The sequence below is a fragment of the Saccostrea cucullata genome, unplaced genomic scaffold (genome assembly GCF_032062105.1).
Source record: "Saccostrea cucullata isolate Sc308-1 unplaced genomic scaffold, CSIRO_AGI_Scuc_v1 ctg77, whole genome shotgun sequence".
In the NCBI taxonomy this organism is placed as follows: Eukaryota; Metazoa; Mollusca; class Bivalvia; order Ostreida; family Ostreidae; genus Saccostrea; species Saccostrea cuccullata.
Window position 1 is genome coordinate 26,626 of NW_026929500.1, and position 21,024 is coordinate 47,649.

A 21,024-nucleotide genomic window follows, 5' to 3' on the forward strand; every position below is an offset into this window, starting at 1 on the left:
ATGATTGATTTACGTTTATGGTTTTTTTAATAACTGCATGTTTAAAAACACTGTTGATAATACTTATTTTTACTAATAAAATTGCATGCTTAAACATTTTGGTGTGTTTTATGTTGTATTCACTACTTCCATCGGACAATACACAAATAACTAAAAACATCAGGGGTAACCTGCGTTTATAAAACATTAATTGTAACGGATCCAAAGTGGTATAGAACTACACAAAATGCGATAATACAAAAAAAAAAAAGCTGTTTTGTAAAATAAGAGAGAGAGAGAGAAAGAAAAAGGGAAGTGTTCAACAAAGAATTGTTTGGTTGCCCGACCTCAATATTCAGTTTAAAAATCACTATCAGGGCCATCCCTCTCACCTTAGCCTTCTTGTACTTGGAAGATTATTTGATGCACAAAAATTTTATTTTATTAATCTTCTTTCATTGAAAACTCATCCAGATCATTCTCTGATTTATTTGTCCTTTCCATTACATTACAGTACATTACATTACAGTATAGTTATCGAAGATGAATGATTTCTCCCAATAGAATACAAATTAATAGAGTCTTGTTCAGAAAAAGTCTTACCAAACTGTTATATTTGTTGCAGACATGCAGCAAGTTTGCAACAAACATTTTTTTTTTTCAGGAGAACATTTTTTCTTGTTCACAGATGCTTGCCGCTGGCTGCGATCTTGCGAATATTACTGAAGCAATCGCCGCAAGCTTGCGACAATTTTTTAAAAACCCAACATGTTTGCTGCCAATCTGTTGTTCGTAATAAGTCTGTAGAATTTATTCAACAAATTGAATGATTTCAGCTAACTTCATTCGCATGGTAATATGTTTGGTATAAGCTTGCTGCATACTTGACGCAATTTTTCTGCAAACACAACTTGTGTAGGTCGGCACTGCATGTTTCTTGAGCTTCATTGCAAGAACTTTTCAGCAATGTCTACAGGCAGTAAGTATGCAGCAGTGTCTATTGCAAGTTTGCAGAAATATCTGCTCTATTATAGACTTGCAAATAATGGTTGCAGAAAGGCAATATTTTAATTAATAATTAATGCTTCACGTGGTTCAGAATTTCAAAATCCGGTAAAAAAATTCCTTGCTTATTGTGCTTGGTTTAGAATTTCAATATCTGGTTAAAAAAAATCCATGCTTTTTGAAGGTTTATATAATTTCATTAATTTGTCTATCCAAGATGCCCAGAGGCAAAGAAGATTTTCAAAGAATTGTATAAATTCACCATGGATTAAAATTGTCCCGCTCTAAAATGAGAACTATTGTGCAAGAGACACTCATAATAATTTTGCACTGAGTTTGCTTAAAACCCAGAAGCAGAGGGGAAAAAAAAAATCAAATAATCCTTTTTTCATTTCATTAAGACCGCGGAACATTAACTGGCAAAATTGGAAATATACAGCTTACGTCATTTCTATCTGTTACAATCAAAACATTCAGTGATAGACAATAAAATGGGCTGGTACAATTCGACGCAGTCGTGGGGAAAACATCGGATTGAAATTACAGATCGAAATTCATTTTCAATCCACCTGAGCTGTTTTCAAAGCAAAGAGTGAATGTATGATCCAAAATCAACTATATTTCAACTCCCAAATACATATTGTTTGAAGTTCACATTAATATGAGTTTAAGCTTATAATTTTAAGAACGCGAAAGGTCATACAAGACAAAGATTATTTTTCAGGAGATATTTGATTCTAGAAGGGGGGGGGGTAAAAATTGTCGAGTCATGTCATGGCTTAACATGACAATTATATATTTTATTTCTAGGATTATAAGAGTGCATGAGTTTTATACTTATTTTCACTGAAAACTGTTGGACAACTTTTTTTAAAAATGTTTTTAATTCACCCCCCCCCCATCACCACCAACACTAAGATATACATGTATTTACCGAACAGAAATGAAATATTTGTCCCTTAAATATTTCTTCATTTAAAACACTAGACAAAAAATTAATTCTGTACCAAAATTGAAATTATTTGTCTTCTGGGTCAATCAGTAATAATGTGCCTTCTAGCGTAGCGGAGGTGGATTGAAAATGAATTTCGATCTGCAATTTCAATCCGATGTTTTCCAAACGTCCGCGTCGAATTGTACCCGCCCATTACATTGTCTATCACTAAATGTTTTGATTGTAACAGATAGAAATGACGTAAGCTGTATATTTCCAATTTTGCCAGTTAATGTTCCGCGGTCTTATCGGGATCAATACAGCCCCCAAACACTAACCCCGACCTGGAACCTTACAATTTCATATTTTTGGAATACATGTAATCCATCGCCTTTTTCATTAATTGCTTTTCTTAGTGCAACTTTGCACTTACTTTGGTCGATAAATACGCCGAAGCAGTGAAGATTTTCAACGAAACGATGCATTTTTACTTTACAATCAATAAAGCGCCGCCCTAACTCCAGATCAAATCCATGATCCTGGAGTTAGGAATTTCAAACTCTTTAAAGAAATGGGGTTATGAAAAAGGTTGACAATGGTTTTCGAGGGGGTGAAAACTTTCAATGTTACACTCAGCTACATGCAATATTTATTATATTATACTGAATTTTTTATACAAATACATATAACAGTGAACCGTGCGCGCATAAATTCTGCGCAGTCGCTATTTTTTGGAATATCACCCGTCGTCAAGCATTGTTGACTGTTGCTACGCTGGGGGGCGTGGCTTCATTATTCAGCGGGTAATGGTGTTTTTTAACAAATGTTTCTCGACCAATCAGATTCAACTAATTTACATGAAAGTATATATAGAATTATGCATCTTAGTGTAGTCTACTTGTGTGTCTAGTTATATTGAAATCAGACCAAAACTGTAAGATGATTTATTTAGCACTTGCAAAATTGTTTACAGACAGACGGCGGGACACCTTACTGTCGTATTTTATAAGCTCTTCTGGTTTTTGATCAGTAAGGCTAAAAATGTTGAGCAGATTAAAAACGGACCTCTATTATAAACATCAGACGTGGGATCAGGTCAACGAAAGTGTCAGCATCCCCTGTTGATCTGCCACAACCACCGTGTTCTCCTGGTCCTGATCGGACATACGAACACAAAATTAGATAATTCAGCACTTATATAATGGTGTAATTACAATTTTCATGAAAAACGTCAATCGGAATTCAACTTAATGATAGGTTGCATTTGTTGACAAGGTCATTGAATTGACCATACATAAACGAGACCGTTGATATATATGTATACTTGATTTATCAACTTGTTTGTCAATAGCTTGGTACTTTTTAGGAAATGGTCGTATGTAGAGCATACTCTTCTGCCCTTTGTGGTCCCATTCTCAGATGATCATCATGGATTTGAAAAACAAACCTGAACTATAATTACATGTAATAGTTTAAGTTTTCTTTTTTCAACTCTTTTGACCTTGGGAATCCTTTTTCTTTATAAATGTATTTCTACATAAATAATGTATTTCTACATTAATTTTGATTGTCCTGCCCGGTCCAATAGGTCATGTTTTAAATAAATGTTTCTACACTTGGTAATAAAGCCTTCCATAATTAAGTTTCAACTCTCCTGTCACAGTGGTTCTTGGAATTGTTATACATGTATTAATGCAATATGAAAGATCAAGCATTATTACATGGGTTACTTTCACTTTTGCATAGGTTTTACCATATCAAGCTAAAAGCAATATCCAATAAACACGTAAAGAGATATGTTTGACATGTTCAATGTTAACCTTAAAAAGATTATAGGCACCATGAGTTAGCCAAGGTGTCTCTTTCTAACGATGCTCAAGCCTCAAGGAGGTTTCCCTGAAAGATAAAAGCACAGATATTATCATAAACTTCAATGATCAAAAAAGCACTCAAAACACTTATGCACACCATATATACACTCTCCTTTAATTCATTCTGCACAATACAACATAAAAGCAAAAATCACACTTCATCTGTGTCCATACATCACTGAATCCATTCCAGATCACTCAAGATTCAGTCTGCTCCAGATCATTCATAATTCCATTCCAGATCACACATCACATGATTTTCTTTTCAAAATCAAATCATATTCCGTATCACTCATGATTCTGTTCCAAATTGCTCAAGATTCCATTCCAAATCACCCATGATTCAATCTATTCTGGATCACTCATGACTCAATTCCAGATCACTCATGATTCAGTCTATTCCAGATCACTCATGATTCAAACTGTTCCAGATCACGCATGATTCAATCAATTCCATTCATCATGTTCAATCATGATTAAATTTTTTCACCAATTTTATCAGAACACATTTCAGTCCAACATTAGATCTTCCAAGTTCTACTCATTTTAGTCTACCCAACAATCCATTTTCATAATGAATGGTCACAAACTGTTATTAAATAGCCGTACATATTGATGAATTACAATTTTCAAAAATCTGTTTAGAAGTGTAAATACAATATCAGCATCAGGAAAAATTAAGGAACCTCTATACACTGATGAAAAGCGTTTTATGAACTAGAAAAAATTATATAGCCAAATTTTTTTTTTAGAAATTAGCTTAGCATTTCTAATACAGGTCGTGTGCTTTTTTTATCCTGGAAAAATCTTCATTAAAGTAATGATAAGGAAAAATCGCCTACTAAAATTGAAAAGATACATGTAAATGGAGTTTTAAGCTACTCATCTTGGTATAATTTAATGTTTAAAATGCTGACATTTTTTTTTCAAATTATGACACACATGTGCAGCTTACAGTTTAATATATTTTATGTCAAATGGGTCAGTATAACCACATAAAAGTACCCTGGTATTAGTACTAGTATTAAGTGTAGAGAGGGTCCTTGAGGTGAAATTTAAAAGGAAAGAAAATTTTAGACATCTGCTAGTGGGTTGTTAGTCCTTAAGGTGAAATTGTAAAAAGTAAGAAAATTTTAGACATCTGCTAGTGGGTTGTTAGGTAAAATATAGGAAAGCTACTTTTCATAATACATAGAATTTTACACAAAAGGGAATGCTGAAAAATACATGTAGGTGATTACATTGATTAACAATTTCTGCAAATCCACACTTAATATTTTATGTACATATACATATTCAGATTTCATAAGCAACACAAAAAACAAACTTGGAACCAAGTTCCCATATTAAAAATCTGATGTATCTTACTTTTAAACTTTGAAGCATTAAACAAAACAAAGTGCTTTGCACTAATTTCTCCTATGACACACTCTATGGAGAAGGGAAACAACCTCTTTAAATATTGAAGTTAACATTCCTACTATATATCAATGTGTTAATAACAGCATGAACAGTGTAAAGTAATATCTCTGAAAAAAACCTGTTGTTTAAACCTGTGGTGCAATATAACAAAAGGAATTATCAATATACATTTATTATTTAGGAAAAAGCAAAGTTCTAGAGACTTCTAAAGTGACTTTATAAGTATTTAAATTCTAGGGGTGGGATGATACAATATACATGCATATCCCATTTTAATGGCTACAATAGACATATACCACACTTTTCGTTTAGCATTTCAATAAAAGACTGATTCTTAGGATTTTTTTTCAATATTATAAAGTAATGTTCTAAAAAAAAAAAAATGTCTTCCCACATCATTTCAGCCCTTATAGACACAAGGCATAGCACTCTGCATAGTAAAAAAAAATCAACACCACACTGACGCACACCCATCAACATATCCTCCCATACATTAACTCCAACCACTCTGGTGGCTGTTGCCTCCCCAGTTGGGATATCCGCCTGCGGATGTATTGGTGTCAGTTGTCCCCCAGCCTGCAGAGTTCTGGGTACTGAAGAACCCCGTCTGCTGGGTCTGTCTGGCAGTTGTGGTTTGAACACCAAAAGGATCCCCATGACCTTGACCCACTGGCTGTGGTTGGGGTGCAGGTAACTGACCTTGACTTTGTAACATAGCCTGGGCTGCTGCTAACACAGCTGAATTCAATAAATTCATGCCTATGCTATTGGCCATGTTTGGGTCAGGAACAGGTGGAACTGTACCTACAGTAGCGATAGGTTTACCTTGCTGGCTCCACCCCCCATGCCCCCCTCCCCTCCCACTTCCTCCATGATCAAACCTGCCTCGGTTATCGTTTCTGTCGGAATTTTTGGGAGCTGCGGTGGTGACGTGAACACTTGCCCCCTTGATAATATGGTCCTCCCCACAAAGAGAACGAGCCACCCTGTGATCTGCAAAAGTAACAAAAGCAAAGGCTCGGAAGGGTTTGGGAATGAAAACATCGGACACCTCCCCATATTTACAAAAGTAACTTTTCAGGTCATCTGCTGTGATGTCTTCAGTGCATCTGGCTACAAAAACTTTTCTGCTGACCATTTCTGCAGCACCTTCCTGTATGAAAGGAAAAATAAGATCAAATAACTATCATGAATAAATAATATGTATGCATATAAAAAAATTATTTAGTTTGTAATTATACTTTAACAAAGCATATTTGTAAAATTTCATTTACCATCTAGGCACATCATAAGAGCAATCAAAGTAAAACATTTTTGGGACTCTGTAGAATGCCAATAGGCAATTTTCAATCAAAATGACATCTTTTAATTTCTGAAGTTTTCATTGCTTCAAGAATCAAGACTGAGAAAATGATTTTATAATTTGATGAATAAATATAAAACAAACCATTCCATCAAAAAAGTACTTGCATTTGAGTTTGGAATGGCTACATCACACCATCTGCCATCAATCATGTGTCTTTGTGCCAACACCTTTACTTGTGAATCATACTCTAAAAATCGAATAAAGCCAAACCCTTTTGATGCTCCTGTTTTCACATCTCTCTTCACCTAAAGAATAGAACAAGACATTACACAAAATTTACCTTTATGATAGAACACGTCATTTATTACATAAAATTTTCATAAAACCAAAATGTCCAAAGTATGTCCAAGATTTTGAAGCTGAATTCATTGCTTACACAGCAATGGCCAGAATCTTTTTTACTCATAATATTATAGGATTTTTGTATTATATCTATAAACTTACTTGTACAAGAAGCAGTTCTCCAAAGGAAGAGAAGTATCTGCGCAGATCATCTTCATTACTTTTCCAAGGTAAGCCCAGAACAATGAGATCACTGCATCGCTGTTTATCAACACACTTATTCTTCGCCAATGAATTTTCACCAGCCTCATCTCCTTTGCGTTTTATCATCACATTATCTGCAAGTATATGTTATACAACTTAATTCATTAAACAGGGTTCGACATTAACGTTAGTCCGTTAGTCTCAGACTAATACATTTTCATTCGGACTAATAAAATTTGTAGCTAATTAGTCCGGACGGACTAATAAAGTTTTCTGGGGGAAAAAAGAATTTACCGATGTTCAAATATTCTCGACAACTTTCACTGGAAAACCCCATATTTATTTTTAGCTTTCTAGCTTCTTGGCGGGGAAGTTCGGTAATTCTGAGTCAATTTGGGGCTTAATTTTAGGACTCATTGGTATGAAATTAAACATTTTATCGATCATGAGTTAGTATGACACATAAAGAAAGATGTTGGATGTATGGATGATATAATCATGTATAGAGAAAAATGAATGAGATCGGAAATACGATCGTAGTTCCTGATTTCGCGATTTCAACGAATTTTGGTATAAACAATTCATGTAGATGCTTTGTTTATTTCAGAAAAGTATAAAAAGTACATTGCAACATTAATTCTATTTATCTACTTATATTTTTGATGGAGTCATAAAATTGTCCGCGGACTAGTAAAAGAAAAGAAGCACTAGTCCGGTCGGACCAAAGCCTAAAAACATTAGTGTCGAACCCTGTTAAAAATGACTGAGTATTACCACGTCAATTGCTCTAAAATTAAATAGCCCCTGATTACATGTGATTTTTTTTATTAGGGGGTGAAAAAAATTGCACATATAAAAAAAAAAGGATCATAAAATAATAAATCATAAAAGAGGGCATTGCTACATGGAGCATCCTCTCGCAAATAGCATTTGACATCCATCCTGATGCAAATTAAGTCACTTCCGTTTTGCACAAAAGACAGACTAACTCGCTCACACACATTTACTATACTTCCCCAGAGTTTCCGAAAACCAAATATTTCTATGAGTCATTCGGACTGGTGACTCAATGCGTTCTACCAGTCTGAAGCATATTCTATCAGTCCAAATAAATTTTAGAAAATTGTGTATATTTTATGTCCGATGTAATTCAAAAGAAAATGGCACTGAATATGTAAAAATTTTCATGGCTCACCATCACTGATTGTGATACCAGGGTCACCATCACTGATTGTGATACCAGGGTTATGCAACTATATATATTAAATAATTCAAAACCATGGCACCAGCTCAAACAGGCTTGTGGCAGCAAAAAAAAGTTGCTAGCTCCAAGTAAATGTTGGGGGAACAACTACATGTAATTATGAAAAAAAAAATTAATTCTTGAAAAAGAAAATTTCTGAAGGTTACTAGAATTCTTTTTAAATTTAAATATTAATTCTAACTTGTAAAATGGAATCATATATAAACAGCAGTAATTATGATAGAAATTTAAAATAAAAATAAATTTAAAATATCTTCACATTTTCTCAATGGGCACTTCATGGCCTATATACTGCACGTGTTAACCATTAATAGAGGAATGGAGGAAATTCGGATAAGGAAAAAAACGATCGTTTTTCGAAGTAAAAAGGTCAAGTAGAAATGCAAAATGGATAAGATTATGGATATTTACGAAGAATAAGAGCATGCTGCATTGAAAATTTTTATTTATGAAGATCAGAGAACAATAAATTAATCAGGACAAGCCCTTCACCACAATCGGTCACACGGACCGGCACTATGGCGAATTTCATTGGACATTTGGATTTTCTATCGGTTTTGCCGGTAGGACCGATAGTTTTCAGAAACTCTGCCTCCCTCTTACACCATTGAGAGGGGACAATGAAAATAATGATAGCTTATCCAAGCTTTTTAACTAAACCAAAAGATTACGCCAGACCTTAATCAAAGTGCTTCTTTATCTACAGTTAAAATCTAATGTTACACTATGACTTACTCACTTAGCAGTGACATCTCATAAAGTTCTTCTCAACATGCCTACAGCAGTTCAAAAGACGATCAGAATTAATCATGTTTTTTGAAACTGCAACGGATATGCTGAGAAGAACTAACTTCATGTGATGTCACTGCTGCAATGATATAGGAAGGTGGTTTGTTGTTGCTGAATATTATCTCTTGCATGACTCACTGGTTGAATGAGGAACAAATATGAAAATGCGAATATTTATTACTCCTTGTTTCTTCATACAGACCTTTGGGGAATACGACAATGTAAACAAAATTTCCCCAAACTCCATCTGGTGGATGCAGTCTTCCCTCTGATAGTCTAATTCCACGAAAATTTCCAGTGCTTGGATTTCTGTATTTCATCCCACATGCCCCCGGAAACTGTGCTGCAAGTGTGCTAAGCAATAACGAGCCGTCATCCTCACTAGGGATTTCTATCGGTTCGTCGCCTTCTTCGTCACTAACCTGAATATACTGTGCCATCGGAATACTCTTTCAAATTTAACTATAATGCGCATCAAATTTTGATTTTGGAAAGAAGAAAAAAGTATCCAGCCAGCGCCATATGTGATTCAGAATTAAGTGAACATCGATCCCGAATATATTTATTTGCAAGAGGCCATTACCTGCACAGCTCACCACAACAGATCAGTTCTTCGGACCACCTTCATGCTTATGTGATTTTATCAAACTTTACGTTAAAAAAAGATTTATTTGTACCCCGATGCATTCCATTTTTTCTTCTCTTAAATTAGCTACAACTGTAGCCTAACTTCTTTTATATTTTTATAAATATACTCCGAGGAGTTCGCCAGAAGGGATTTTTCTTACCTTAATAAATTTCTAAGTTTCTGAAACGTCCATATCATAAATTTTCGTTTTGAGGAAAAAATCTTGGTTTATGGGGATTTGATTTCGTGGGTGAAAAAACTTTTTAATAGTTATGTATGTAAAAATTTACATTTCATGGTGGACATAAATTCGTGGGTCTCTTCATACCACGAAAACAACAAAAATTAAAATCCCACGAAAAACTGTGATTTCACATGCAGTATCATAAGTGGTCTCCAGCCTTTTGTGCGAACATGGGATATTCTGTGTTAATGGTTTATGTTTTATAGATTAGATATGGTGTTATGCGTAACATATTAAAACCTCTTGCTATTGTAGACTGCAGTATATACATGTATACCTGCTTCCAGTCGCCCGTTTTCTTTTTTTTCACTATGCAATATTCAGATGCAACATTTTTAGAAAGCTTAAATTTTCGATAGATAAAACCAGATTCAAAATATCGAGAGACACCCCCCCCCCCTCGCGCTTTTGATAGCCTATTTGTGTCTGTAGGAATTGCATTAGAAACAAACAAATGCAGACTGAGATCAAGATTTGTTTGGACATTTTGCAAACTCAGGTCTTTTTGTCTGTGAGATTTGTGGAAAATGGCAATAAAGTTATTTTACTCGAATGCATCATATCCATCTTAAAAAAAATGTATGACAAAACTATCACACATTTCTTAGTGCATTGTTACTACTATGCGTTTCTTTTTTTATGAGAATATCAAATATAGTAGAAAAAAATATGACTCACTTGTGATCAGGTACTGTAGGTCATTTGTATTTGAATACAAACAAATATTTTTTAGTGACTTCAAGTTTTTTTTCTATTTGTGATTTTTTTTTTAAATCTTCATTTTTTTAAACTGTTAATGATATTGATTATTGATTATGAAACGAGGTCCATACTTCTATAAAATGGAATCCATGAACAGGTGAGCTAAAAATTTACGAGAAAATCTATGTACGAATTACCATTTTTCATTCTTAGCCAATCAAATTTACTGTTTTAAATCAGTTCGGCATACCGGAACTTCTTGTGGAAATTCGGCCTCGGCATTATTGCAAAAATAATTAGTAAGAAAAACAGTCAAAATGTTAATCAAAGTAAAGGTAAGAAAGAATGGCCTTTAAGATGTAAAAAATCGGTTTTTTTGGATGGCTGTTGATATTTTAAAACTATTTTTTGTGTCGTGTTAGCCATGTTAATGTTCTTTTCTCCAAATATTTTTCAGACACTGACAGGAAAAGAGGTAAGATATTTTTTTTATACTCAAAAATTTTGTGTAACATTAACTGTGTATTTGATATGCCCTCCTTTCTTTGTTGAGAAAAAGAACAATATGTTTATATTCACATTATACGATAACAAATCCCATCAAAATTTATTTTCTCTGAATCTGATCCTTGGTGTAAATGTGGAAAAAATTTCTATATATAGATCTGACCAACAGCAGAGCTATTTACAAAACGTGCATTGTACGTTTTTGACCAAAATAACTGTCATTTAAAAAGAAATAAAATACAGGGATAACATTTAAATTATCAGAATCAAAGAGTATAGACCCCTACCCTCAACAAACACTTAACACACACACTGCTGTCATGGAATAGAATAGTCTCAACCCTCTGGCTCACCACAGATAGATGTGAAAGGGAACAGATCTACTCTGGTCACAGGGGCATCTTATCCACTCTGTTCTCTACTTCACATATAAAAAATACACATTTTTATATGTGAAGTAGAGAACAGAGTGGATAAGATGCCCCTGTGCTCTGGTACTATGGAATGTTTTTAAAGAAAAGAGTTTTTTTAAGGAATTGAAAGGAGTTGCAGCAGCACTGACAATAACAAATATATTAGTCATGTACAAGCCCTTTGGGATTGTATGATTCCAAAGTTATGTACCTTGGTCACAATCTTAGGATGAAAACTTGTTTTGTAGCACATTAAAACATGTTAAACACACATTTTTCTTGATGCAGATAATTTATTGATGCAAGATGTATATATTTTTTTTCCACCATTTTTTCCCCAACATACTCCCTTCTGGTGAACTTTTTAACAATCTTTGGTTGGCTAAAATATGCAAACTATAACTTGAACTTTTTTGATGGCATAATAAAAAAATAATTCATTACAGTGATGTGCTTTCTTTTTATTTGTATGAGTGGATGTTGTGTTTTGTGATTACAGATTGAAATTGACATTGAACCCACAGACAAAGTAAGTATAATCACGCCCCTTATGCATGTAAACATCTATGGAAAGAAAATATTGTTAACTTTCTAAATATGAAATGTTCAGTACATCAATAATCATACAATCATTAACACCATTAATTATAAATAAAATGTATATCAGAGTTCTTGAAATCTTTTTTCCACTGTCAGTCATTTGGACTGACTGCCATTGGAAGTTTGTCAGTCCAGACAGATTTCTATCAGTCCAAAAAAAAAATCAGTAAAAAAGATGAAAACTGTATTTGAATTTTATTATCAATACATTTTACACCCTGCGTCAATTATATACACACTGCACACGTCATGCAGATTTGATCATTGTATAACAATTTTCGTTGAATTCTCATGGGGGGGTCGATTTTCTTCGTAAGTTTTCAATCTACCAGTAGTTCCAGTTATCACCTGGCTTACCCTAGCGCCGTCAAAAACTTGTTTTAACAGCTAATCAATCATGGTTTTAAGTTTGATACTTGCGTTTATCAGAGGAGCCATTACGAGATACTGAAAAGCATTTAACAGATTATGATCGGTCGATTATAGAGAATTCGTATGAAATTGAGTCAGATTTTGGCAAGTTGCTCTCTCAACATCTATCGGTCATTTGGACTGACACAGAACGTAAAGTTATCGGTCCTTGGTTGTTTTTATCGGTCTTGCCGACAGGACCAAAAGATTTCAAGAACTCTGTATATTAATATTGTTAAAAGAGTTACAAATTATGTTATTACCCTTTGAAAAATAAATGTAGTATCATTTTTTTTTTACACTAATTTTTTCTCAAAGGTGGAGAGAATAAAAGAGAGAGTAGAAGAAAAAGAGGGAATTCCCCCACCACAACAAAGGTTGATTTTCAGTGGTAAACAAATGTAAGTATAGTGAAATTGTGAACAAAGCCCCAGATTAATATCTGAAATTCAAAGTAACAATTATCCACCAAGTTATCCCTCCAAGGTTCTTTCTACTTAGACACACTGACATATCTTAAATTATGGTAGTGGGACAACAACATTACCAATAATTATTTCTAGAAAATAATATTTTGATACCTGTACTCGGAAATTATTATATCAGTAGAAAACTATTCACCAAGACCTATTGAATTATGATGTTTCACTGAATGTCAATAATCCAAGCTGTACCAAGAAGCTCTCATATTGAAAAGGCAATAGATCATTGACAATCACCTCTGCTCCTTGACAAACTACTTGACCTAAAGCAACAAGGGTACGAGCCTTTATTCAAAATTGTAAAATTTAACATTCCATGGGTCCAAGGTTAAGAACCATGGTGTCACCGTCACAAAAGTCTAGAATGAAGTTGGTCTAAGACTGTCAGTTTTTTGAGAATCTAATACTCATACATATTGAAGTGAGGGTTAAGAAAAATCCCCAGTATTGGATTGCTTCTAGGTCTTAAGACTTGGCAGCAATCATAAACCTAATCATAAATCATAAATTCCCAGGAATTGGAAATATCTATATTAACTCTTATCATGCTTATTTCATGAATTACTGATATTATTTTCTATCTTTCCTTATCCTTATTACTAAGTAGAATCAAAAGATCTTTGTCTTCTTTTTTTCAGGAACGATGAAAAAACTGCACAGGACTACAAAGTGACAGGGGGTTCCGTTCTACATTTAGTGTTGGCTTTAAGAGGAGGACAATGATAATACGATAAAAAATCAATGAAAAAAAAAAAACAACATTAATCCAATCCTTGATAAATCAGTGAAAGTTATTATCTTATTTATCTTCAAAAAAGGAAAGTAAACTTTTGGGATGGATTTAGGCCTGACAAAATTTATTTTCAAAAATCAAAGCATTAAAGGAAGATTGCTTGTTATTGAGAATACTAGTATTGAGATGTGTTTTGCTTCAACATATTTGCTAATACATGTACCTGTAGTATAAGACTTTTGCAACAACTGCACTTGGATATTGATGAAAAGTGTGTGAAAGAGATGAGTGCGTGTAGCTAAATGTTTTGTGTTATGTTTAATAAACTTTTCTCTTATTGTTGGCTCTTTAATGTTGGAAAAATTTAAAATACACATTAAACAAAGGTAAACCCCTTTATTGTGGTGCCAAAGAAAGTTAAGAATTCCTGGTGGTGTGCAGAAGTGTGTACCAGGCTTTTGATTCTTCTTTTACTTATTCCCATTTGCAAAGTTTAGACTTTTCAAGTAAGAATCCAGCCAATATTTTGAATTTTTAAGTTGTAATGAATGAGGGTATAATCAAGCACAACTCTGTCAAAAAAGCTTGATTGTACCCAAAACAATTCTTGACCTAGATATTCTGATATTCTTGTGATAAATCTGTACACCTAATTTCATTTCAATATGTGCAGCCTCTGCAAAGAAAATGAATGGAAACTGCAAATCATTGGAATTTATCTAAGTCAAAGGGACATGACTGTGTAAATGGCTTGATCATACCCAAAACAGAACTTGACCTAGATATTCTTATGATAAATCTGTATTCCAAATTTCATTTCAATATGTGCAACATCTACGTAGAAAATGAATGGACACTGCTAATTATTAGAATTTTTTTTTAGTCCAAGGGGCATAACTCTGTCCAAAATAGCCCGATCGTACCCAAACAGTATTTAACCTAGATATTCTTATGATAAATCTGTATACCAAATTTCATTTCAATATGTGCAACCTTTATGAAGAAAATGAAGGGAAACTGACGGTGGGCTGACAGACAGCAGCGAAGCAATATACACTCCCTTCATGGAAAGGGAGGGGGCATAACAAGATGTTGGCGAAGATTTTTTTTTAAAGGCAAGACAAATCCAGGGTCAAAGGGTCAAAATTGTTGGTATCAAGATATGGTCAAGGTTACAGGTTTTAAAAGTACGGTAGGTCGAACTCCAAGGTCAGGGGTCATGATTCTTGCTATCAAATGAAAGTTCTTGCCATAAGGATTAAGTATATGAAGTATGAAAGCCCTATCCCTAACCCTTCAAAAGTTATGATCAAGGTTTGTTTTTTTTTTTCGAAAGTAGGTCAAACTCCAAGGTCAAGGTTCTTGAAATCCAATGAAAGGTCTTCTCACAAGGATTACATATGTAAAGTATGCAAGCCCTAGCTCTTACTGTTCAAAAGTTATGGCCAAGGTTAACGTTTTTTTGTAAGTACAGAAACCGTCAAGGTCAAAAGGTCAAATGTGTTAGTATCCAGTAAGAGATCTTGCAATTTAACAAGGAATATATATTATAAGTCCTAGTATTTACAATTCAAAAGTTATGGTCAAAGTAAAAGTTTAAATTTTTGGGGAAAAAATAGGTCATACTCCAATGTCAAGTTAAAAAGGTATTTGGTGGTACCAAAAGAAAGGTCTTGTCACAAGAAATGCATAGGTAAAATATGAAAGCCATATACATGTAGCTCCACTAAATCAAAAGTTATGGGCAACGTTAAAGTTTTTTGCGGACAAACAGACAGACAGACGCACAGACACGACAAAAACTATATACCCCCGAATCTTCTATTTTGGGGGCATAAAACATTCGGAGAACTACATTTCTGCAGCTAGAGGCTGAGAGGCAAATCTTTTTTCTGATAGAAATGTCCCTTTAAAACTTACACTGTCGTTTGGCCTCTGTCATACCTGTCGGCGCAACTCCTCTGAAACAGCTGAACGGAAATTGAAGAAACTGAATTTATTTTTATTAAAGAAATTCTTTGTAGATTTGCAAACAATTTATTTACTTATTTGAAAAAAGTAATTTTCTGTTTAGCTATACTCCTTTTTAATTTATCGATTTGATAAAAATGAAATAAACTACTGCAACATTTTTTGTAGGAGCATGGGTTTGTGTCTTCTCTTTAGAGAAGTGGACAGGCTTTCTCCTACATCCATGTCCAATTCTTTAAAGAGAATAGGGTTTGTGAGGTTGCTCACTTCTCCTTTATTCCTCTAATATACCGGTGTTACAACGCGAGATGTCATAACAACACAAAATGTAATAAACTGGGATTATTACATTTTACGCAAAATGTAATAACGCAGAATGTACTTATGTAATAATCCTTAAAAATGTGTTGTTAAATTTTGCGTTAATATTACTTTCTGCGTTGATTTCGACGTAAAATGTAATAACGCAAAATGCAATAATCCCAGTTTTTCTTACATTTCGCGTTGTAACATACTGGTATAATTTTGTCGAAAAAGATCGGTAAACAATAATTTTTTGTAACTAAAATTTTATTAGCCTAATTTTGCCATTTCACAGCTAGAGTTCGTTTTGAAGAACAATACTTTGTTATCTCAGTACACTTTTAACAAACTTTTCTTAATAAAAATGAAGAAAAGGCACCTTTTACTACATGTACTAAGATACAAACAGGTTCAAATACCCAGAAATATCTCTCAATTTGTAGACCATCAAGGCACAAACAATGTATTCGATGTGTCACATCAGTAGCATTGTTGAATATACGACTAATACAGAGTTGTTGTAAAATACTGTTTTCCTTGTTATATTAGTATAACAACTAATATTGAATGAGAGAGTAACAAGGCTGGGACAGTATTCCTTGTCCGTTCAAATCTTTCAGTTCTATCACCACCAGGCATAGTGTCACTTTGGCGCCCACTTTTTCAATTAATTCACAGGCTGCTTTCATTGTACCTGAAAATATGTTAACATATATACATCAACATTTGCCAATATCCTCTCAGTACTAATCATGAATAAAATTTGGGTTAATAATATTAATATAATGATTAGATGCAGTGGTACCCAAAATATTGGTTTACTAATTATTATTAACTTGTTTTCTATTCAATAAAATAGAACTAGAAGAGGCTTCTATACTTATTGTTAAAGAGGGTCAATATTTGAATGGAAGAGTAATATATGAGAGAGAGAGTGTGTATTTAGAGGTTATTCCAAGGCGGGTATTTAGTTGGAAACTTTTTGATCGACTTTCTTTATTTTTTTTTGAAAAAAATAACGTGCTGTTGAAAATGAAGTCAAGGATAACATTGCAAAAATGAATGCCAGTCACCAATTGTGTTTACGTACGTAAAGCTTAGTAAAAACTTTTTACTAGAACGTTAAAACATTAATATAATACATACCTCCTGTTGCCAAGAGATCGTCAACAATTACGACAGACTGTCCGGGCTTGAATGCTTCTTTCTGGACCTCAAAGACATCCTGCACAGGAGAAATATATTGGGTCAGTATTCAGTAGGTAGGTTGGAATTTTTTTCCCAGAAAATTTTAAGATCCATGCTGAATTTCAAAATCTATTTTCGGAAGCTTTGAATAAGCGATTTTATGATTACATGTGTAGCTTGGATATTTATGTATCAACAAAAACTTTTACTTTTTTGCCTCGGTAGTCTTGAATTCATGCAAGAGTTTAAAGATGAACATGATTCGTAATATGGAATGTGTCCGCCATTCGCTGAGGACCCTATATAAAGCGGCTAAGTCACTGTTCAGTACCGTAATCAGTCGTAACCGCTGTAGACAGACGCGCGTGCTATATAGCACTCGGTAGAGACAAAAAAATAACTATTGTATGCAGGAAAGTAAGATACTAAAGAAACAAAAATACACGTATAAACTGCAATAAAATGTAAACAAAGGCAATGCAAGATAACCAGCCGAACACGCGGGTCACCATTCCACGCCAATACCCGTGACAATAAAGCAGTCAGGTGTAACGAATGCGAAGAGTATACCCTGGTGCTGATATCTTAGAGAGTAATATCGAAAATGGCCTATTCCTATTTACGAGTCGTATTCAGCTTTAAATGATGAAAGTACAAATTGTGCGTAATATACATCAAGCTAAGGAAAATATCCTTAGCTGCTGGTGAAATGTGTTAATGACTTTGACTGCAGTAAAACTCACAGAGTAGGAAAGAGAGAGCTGAACCAGTAAATTTCATCTTTACTAACCCAAACAATGAATACTAGAAAAAAAAATTCTTGCCCCGTTTCCTTCAATTTTCATATAGCCAAATTTTTTTTATTTATTTCGTGGTGTCAAATTAAAAACAGTAATTGCTACGTCACTATGTCCTATACCAGCCATCGTAGAAAAGGCAATTAAAAGCTGTCTTTGATCATGCTGGCCGCTTCATTCAAATAATAACGACTGTATAATTACCGTTCCATATTCTTTTGTGTAAGTAACCCTTTCCGTCTCCCCGGGCAATTTACCCTTCTTCCGGACTGGTGCAAAGCTGCAGTTAAGTCTTTGAGCAATGATGGGTCCGAAAAGAAACCCCCTGGCTTCCAGCCCTACGATCACCTCCACCCCGGGGGCCTTCTCCTTCACAAACTCTACCATCACGTCCATAAGGTCATTAAACGCTTCTGGGTTCCGTAAAACTGGGAAAATATCTCTGAAAATATACCCCGGCATTATACATGTAAATACGTGCACTTTCCCATAACAAGTGTTAATTTATTTTTTAAACAAGAGACCCATGGGCCACAACGCTCATCTGAGTAACTCTGGCCATGCTGTCCTTCACAAGATTTCCCAATTGTAACACCTATTGTAGCCAAACCCTATGCCGGATGGGGGTGCCGGTGGGTGTTCATGATTTGAAGGAAATTGAACAAGTTAGAATCTTCACTACCTCGGGTTGCTTCCAAATTTCAGATTTCCTGGCCCAGTAGTTTTTTTTTATTTTTAAAGACGGATGCACCGACAACGGGTCACGGTGACCATGCAGAAAAGCTCACTTGAGCTTTTAGCTTTAAGGGGGAAACATATACATGTATAGGAAATCATCTAAGACTACCACAAATATATAAACTAAAGTATAAAACTATAGGTGATTTATGTATTTTTTTTACAAAAGGAAAATGGGAGCTTTTTTACTCTTAAAGCACATTATGAAACAAAGGCAGGAAAAACGCAATTACAAAGAGGATATACAATCTTTAAAAAAAATCCTTGAAAATCAATTTTATTATTTTGAAACCCAATTTAAAAAACTTAATCACATATTACACAACCATAAATCAAGCTTATTCTGTTTTCTATATTCTAGCTAGAAAATGGAGAGTTTCCTATCTTGAGAACTCCATCCCCAAACCGTTTCTTTGGGTCTGTAAAGTACGTATATAGGAGTACCTATATTTGAGCAATTTTTAGGACTAAATAAGTCACGGTTTAAAAAAGTCATGTGTGAAAAATTACAAAAACCTGAAAAACCAATTAAGCAAAAAATATGTTGCGACATTGCAACACCGCAAATGCTTAAATAAAATAGAAATTGCGTTTGACTTAACAAGAGGTCCATAGCCACATTGCGAACCTGGGTAAGCTGTTTTGCATCTACATTATCTCAGGATGCTTCTGCATAAATTTCGATTTTTCTGAACATTTCCTGTCTTTCAATGTATTGTTTATGGTATGAATTTCGTTCGTGTCACTATGCAAACGTACGTCCCATGGAGTTATCCTTCCAACGTCCAACGTCATCGCGCCAGAACGCATTTGTCACAAAAATGGAGGGGGAGGTGGTGGGTTGAATTACAAGGGAAGTGCGCATAGCGCATGTTGTATTGGCGGATGGGGAGATGGGGAAAAAAGGGTTTGGAGACTGCATGAAAAAAGGGAGGGCGAAGGTGGAAGATAAGGAAACGGAAAGAATATTAATTGAAAAGGGCCAATGACCCCCCCCCCCTCCCCGCAAAAACAGAATATTTTCCGAATTCATTTCGTTTCCTTCATAAGTATTGGTATTGCACGATTATTTCTGAAAAGTAATGCAATAGATATTAAGTTTTTTTTCACGCGGACGTAAATATTTACTTTTACTGTTTATTGCAGAAATGGTACACCTTACATTGAACTAAAAGCCATTCTTTTATTTACTCTACATTTATGCTTATAAATTAGTAATTTTCATAAAGCATCTTACCGAAACAAGATTCCAGGTAATGGAAAGTCAGGATGCTTTGAAATGTGAGATTTTACTCTTTCGATTCTGGAGTCTGTCATGTTTAGGTCTTGAACGTCCTACATATACGTGGCCTAGAAAAATCAAAATAAGCTAGGCCCTATTAAATGTGTAGGGCTCCTCGGGGGAACCGGGTAATCCATATCCTCTAGTGTAAGTTTCAACGAAATAAAAAATAATAATGTATCATCTGATTTTTTCCCCTTCCAATGATTATCAAACAAATATAATATTTATTTTGAAAAATATAATTATAATTAACTTTAGGAATTAAGAAGTAATTAGGTAAAAAAAAATATTATCTTGATTACGCGCCTCATTGAGGCTTCTAAAGTGTAAGTATAATGTCTTTATCAAATTAAAAACCAATCCGAGTAAATTGTAAGTAGGTATCAGGCACCTAGCATCATTGGGGATGGGGGTGCCCACCCACCCCCCTTTTTTTCCAAACCAAGTTTTTTTTTTCTTTAGCAAATTATGTTCAGTGAAAATTCAGTTGCCCTGCCCCTCCTCCACTATAGGTTAGAGTATTGTCAAATAAGGTTGCTATAAGGATAATGCAGTGTTTGATCATGAGTTGTTTGAGTAAAAAAAAAAAGGGTACTATTCAGGAAGTTGAAACCTATACTGACAACCCCCCCCCCCCCCCCCCACACACACACACACACACACACAAACACAATCGGACGATTTTCGAGTTTCAATAATTTCCCCCCCCCCCTTTTTTTCTGGCTTGTCAAGAAACTCGAGTCGAGTCGAGACAGATTTTATTTTTATTTTTTGACTGAGTTGCCCCCCCCCCCCCTTCGGCATGTCGATTTACCCAAATGGAAACAAATGAACCCAAGTGGAACCCAAATGGAAATCAAATGGACCCAAATGGAATATCAAATATGTTTTGTTACTTATTCAAAA

At 34.4% G+C, this 21,024-nt stretch overlaps 3 protein-coding genes across 4 annotated transcripts; 1 reads left to right on the forward strand and 2 right to left on the reverse strand.

Annotated features, from left to right (window-relative positions):
* Window positions 1-4,896: 4,896 nt before the first annotated feature.
* LOC134281029 (TAR DNA-binding protein 43-like) lies at window positions 4,897-9,658 on the reverse strand. Of its 2 annotated transcripts, none has more exons than XM_062763486.1 (4): window positions 9,319-9,658; window positions 7,022-7,197; window positions 6,682-6,822; window positions 4,897-6,364 (listed from the first exon to the last, which is right to left on the reverse strand). In XM_062763486.1, the coding sequence occupies exons 1-4, from the start codon at window positions 9,554-9,556 to the stop codon at window positions 5,705-5,707; spliced, it is 1,215 nt and encodes a 404-aa protein (XP_062619470.1). In that variant the 5' UTR covers window positions 9,557-9,658; the 3' UTR covers window positions 4,897-5,704. The 2 variants fall into 2 exon arrangements, with proteins under 2 accessions (XP_062619470.1, XP_062619469.1); XM_062763485.1 differs by having other exon boundaries at window positions 4,897-6,360; window positions 6,678-6,822.
* Window positions 9,659-10,920: 1,262 nt separating this feature from the next.
* LOC134281031 (NEDD8) lies at window positions 10,921-14,174 on the forward strand. Its single transcript, XM_062763489.1, has 5 exons — window positions 10,921-11,025; window positions 11,148-11,165; window positions 12,110-12,139; window positions 12,940-13,022; window positions 13,742-14,174. The coding sequence occupies exons 1-5, from the start codon at window positions 11,008-11,010 to the stop codon at window positions 13,824-13,826; spliced, it is 234 nt and encodes a 77-aa protein (XP_062619473.1). The 5' UTR covers window positions 10,921-11,007; the 3' UTR covers window positions 13,827-14,174.
* Window positions 14,175-16,641: 2,467 nt separating this feature from the next.
* On the reverse strand, window positions 16,642-20,203 carry LOC134281030 (uncharacterized). Its single transcript, XM_062763488.1, has 4 exons — window positions 20,071-20,203; window positions 18,300-18,537; window positions 17,257-17,335; window positions 16,642-16,804 (listed from the first exon to the last, which is right to left on the reverse strand). Exons 1-4 carry the CDS (start codon window positions 20,148-20,150, stop codon window positions 16,668-16,670), a joined length of 534 nt encoding a protein of 177 aa, XP_062619472.1. The 5' UTR covers window positions 20,151-20,203; the 3' UTR covers window positions 16,642-16,667.
* Window positions 20,204-21,024: the final 821 nt, after the last annotated feature.

Coding starts and splice junctions, on each gene's coding strand:
- LOC134281029 (XM_062763486.1), bottom strand. CDS start 9,556: ATGGCACAGTATATTCAGGTTAGTGACGAAGAAGGCGACGAACCGATA. Junction 6,823..7,021: donor GAGAACTGCTTCTTGTACAA/GTAAGTTTATAG, acceptor TCTATTCTTTAG/GTGAAGAGAGATGTGAAAAC. Junction 6,365..6,681: donor TAGCCATTCCAAACTCAAAT/GCAAGTACTTTT, acceptor CCTTTCATACAG/GAAGGTGCTGCAGAAATGGT.
- LOC134281031 (XM_062763489.1), top strand. Junction 12,140..12,939: donor ACATTGAACCCACAGACAAA/GTAAGTATAATC, acceptor TTTTTCTCAAAG/GTGGAGAGAATAAAAGAGAG. Junction 13,023..13,741: donor ATTTTCAGTGGTAAACAAAT/GTAAGTATAGTG, acceptor TCTTTTTTTCAG/GAACGATGAAAAAACTGCAC.
- LOC134281030 (XM_062763488.1), bottom strand. CDS start 20,150: ATGACAGACTCCAGAATCGAAAGAGTAAAATCTCACATTTCAAAGCAT. Junction 18,538..20,070: donor TTACCTGGAATCTTGTTTCG/GTAAGATGCTTT, acceptor GTATATTTTCAG/AGATATTTTCCCAGTTTTAC. Junction 16,805..17,256: donor CGATCTCTTGGCAACAGGAG/GTATGTATTATA, acceptor ACATATTTTCAG/GTACAATGAAAGCAGCCTGT.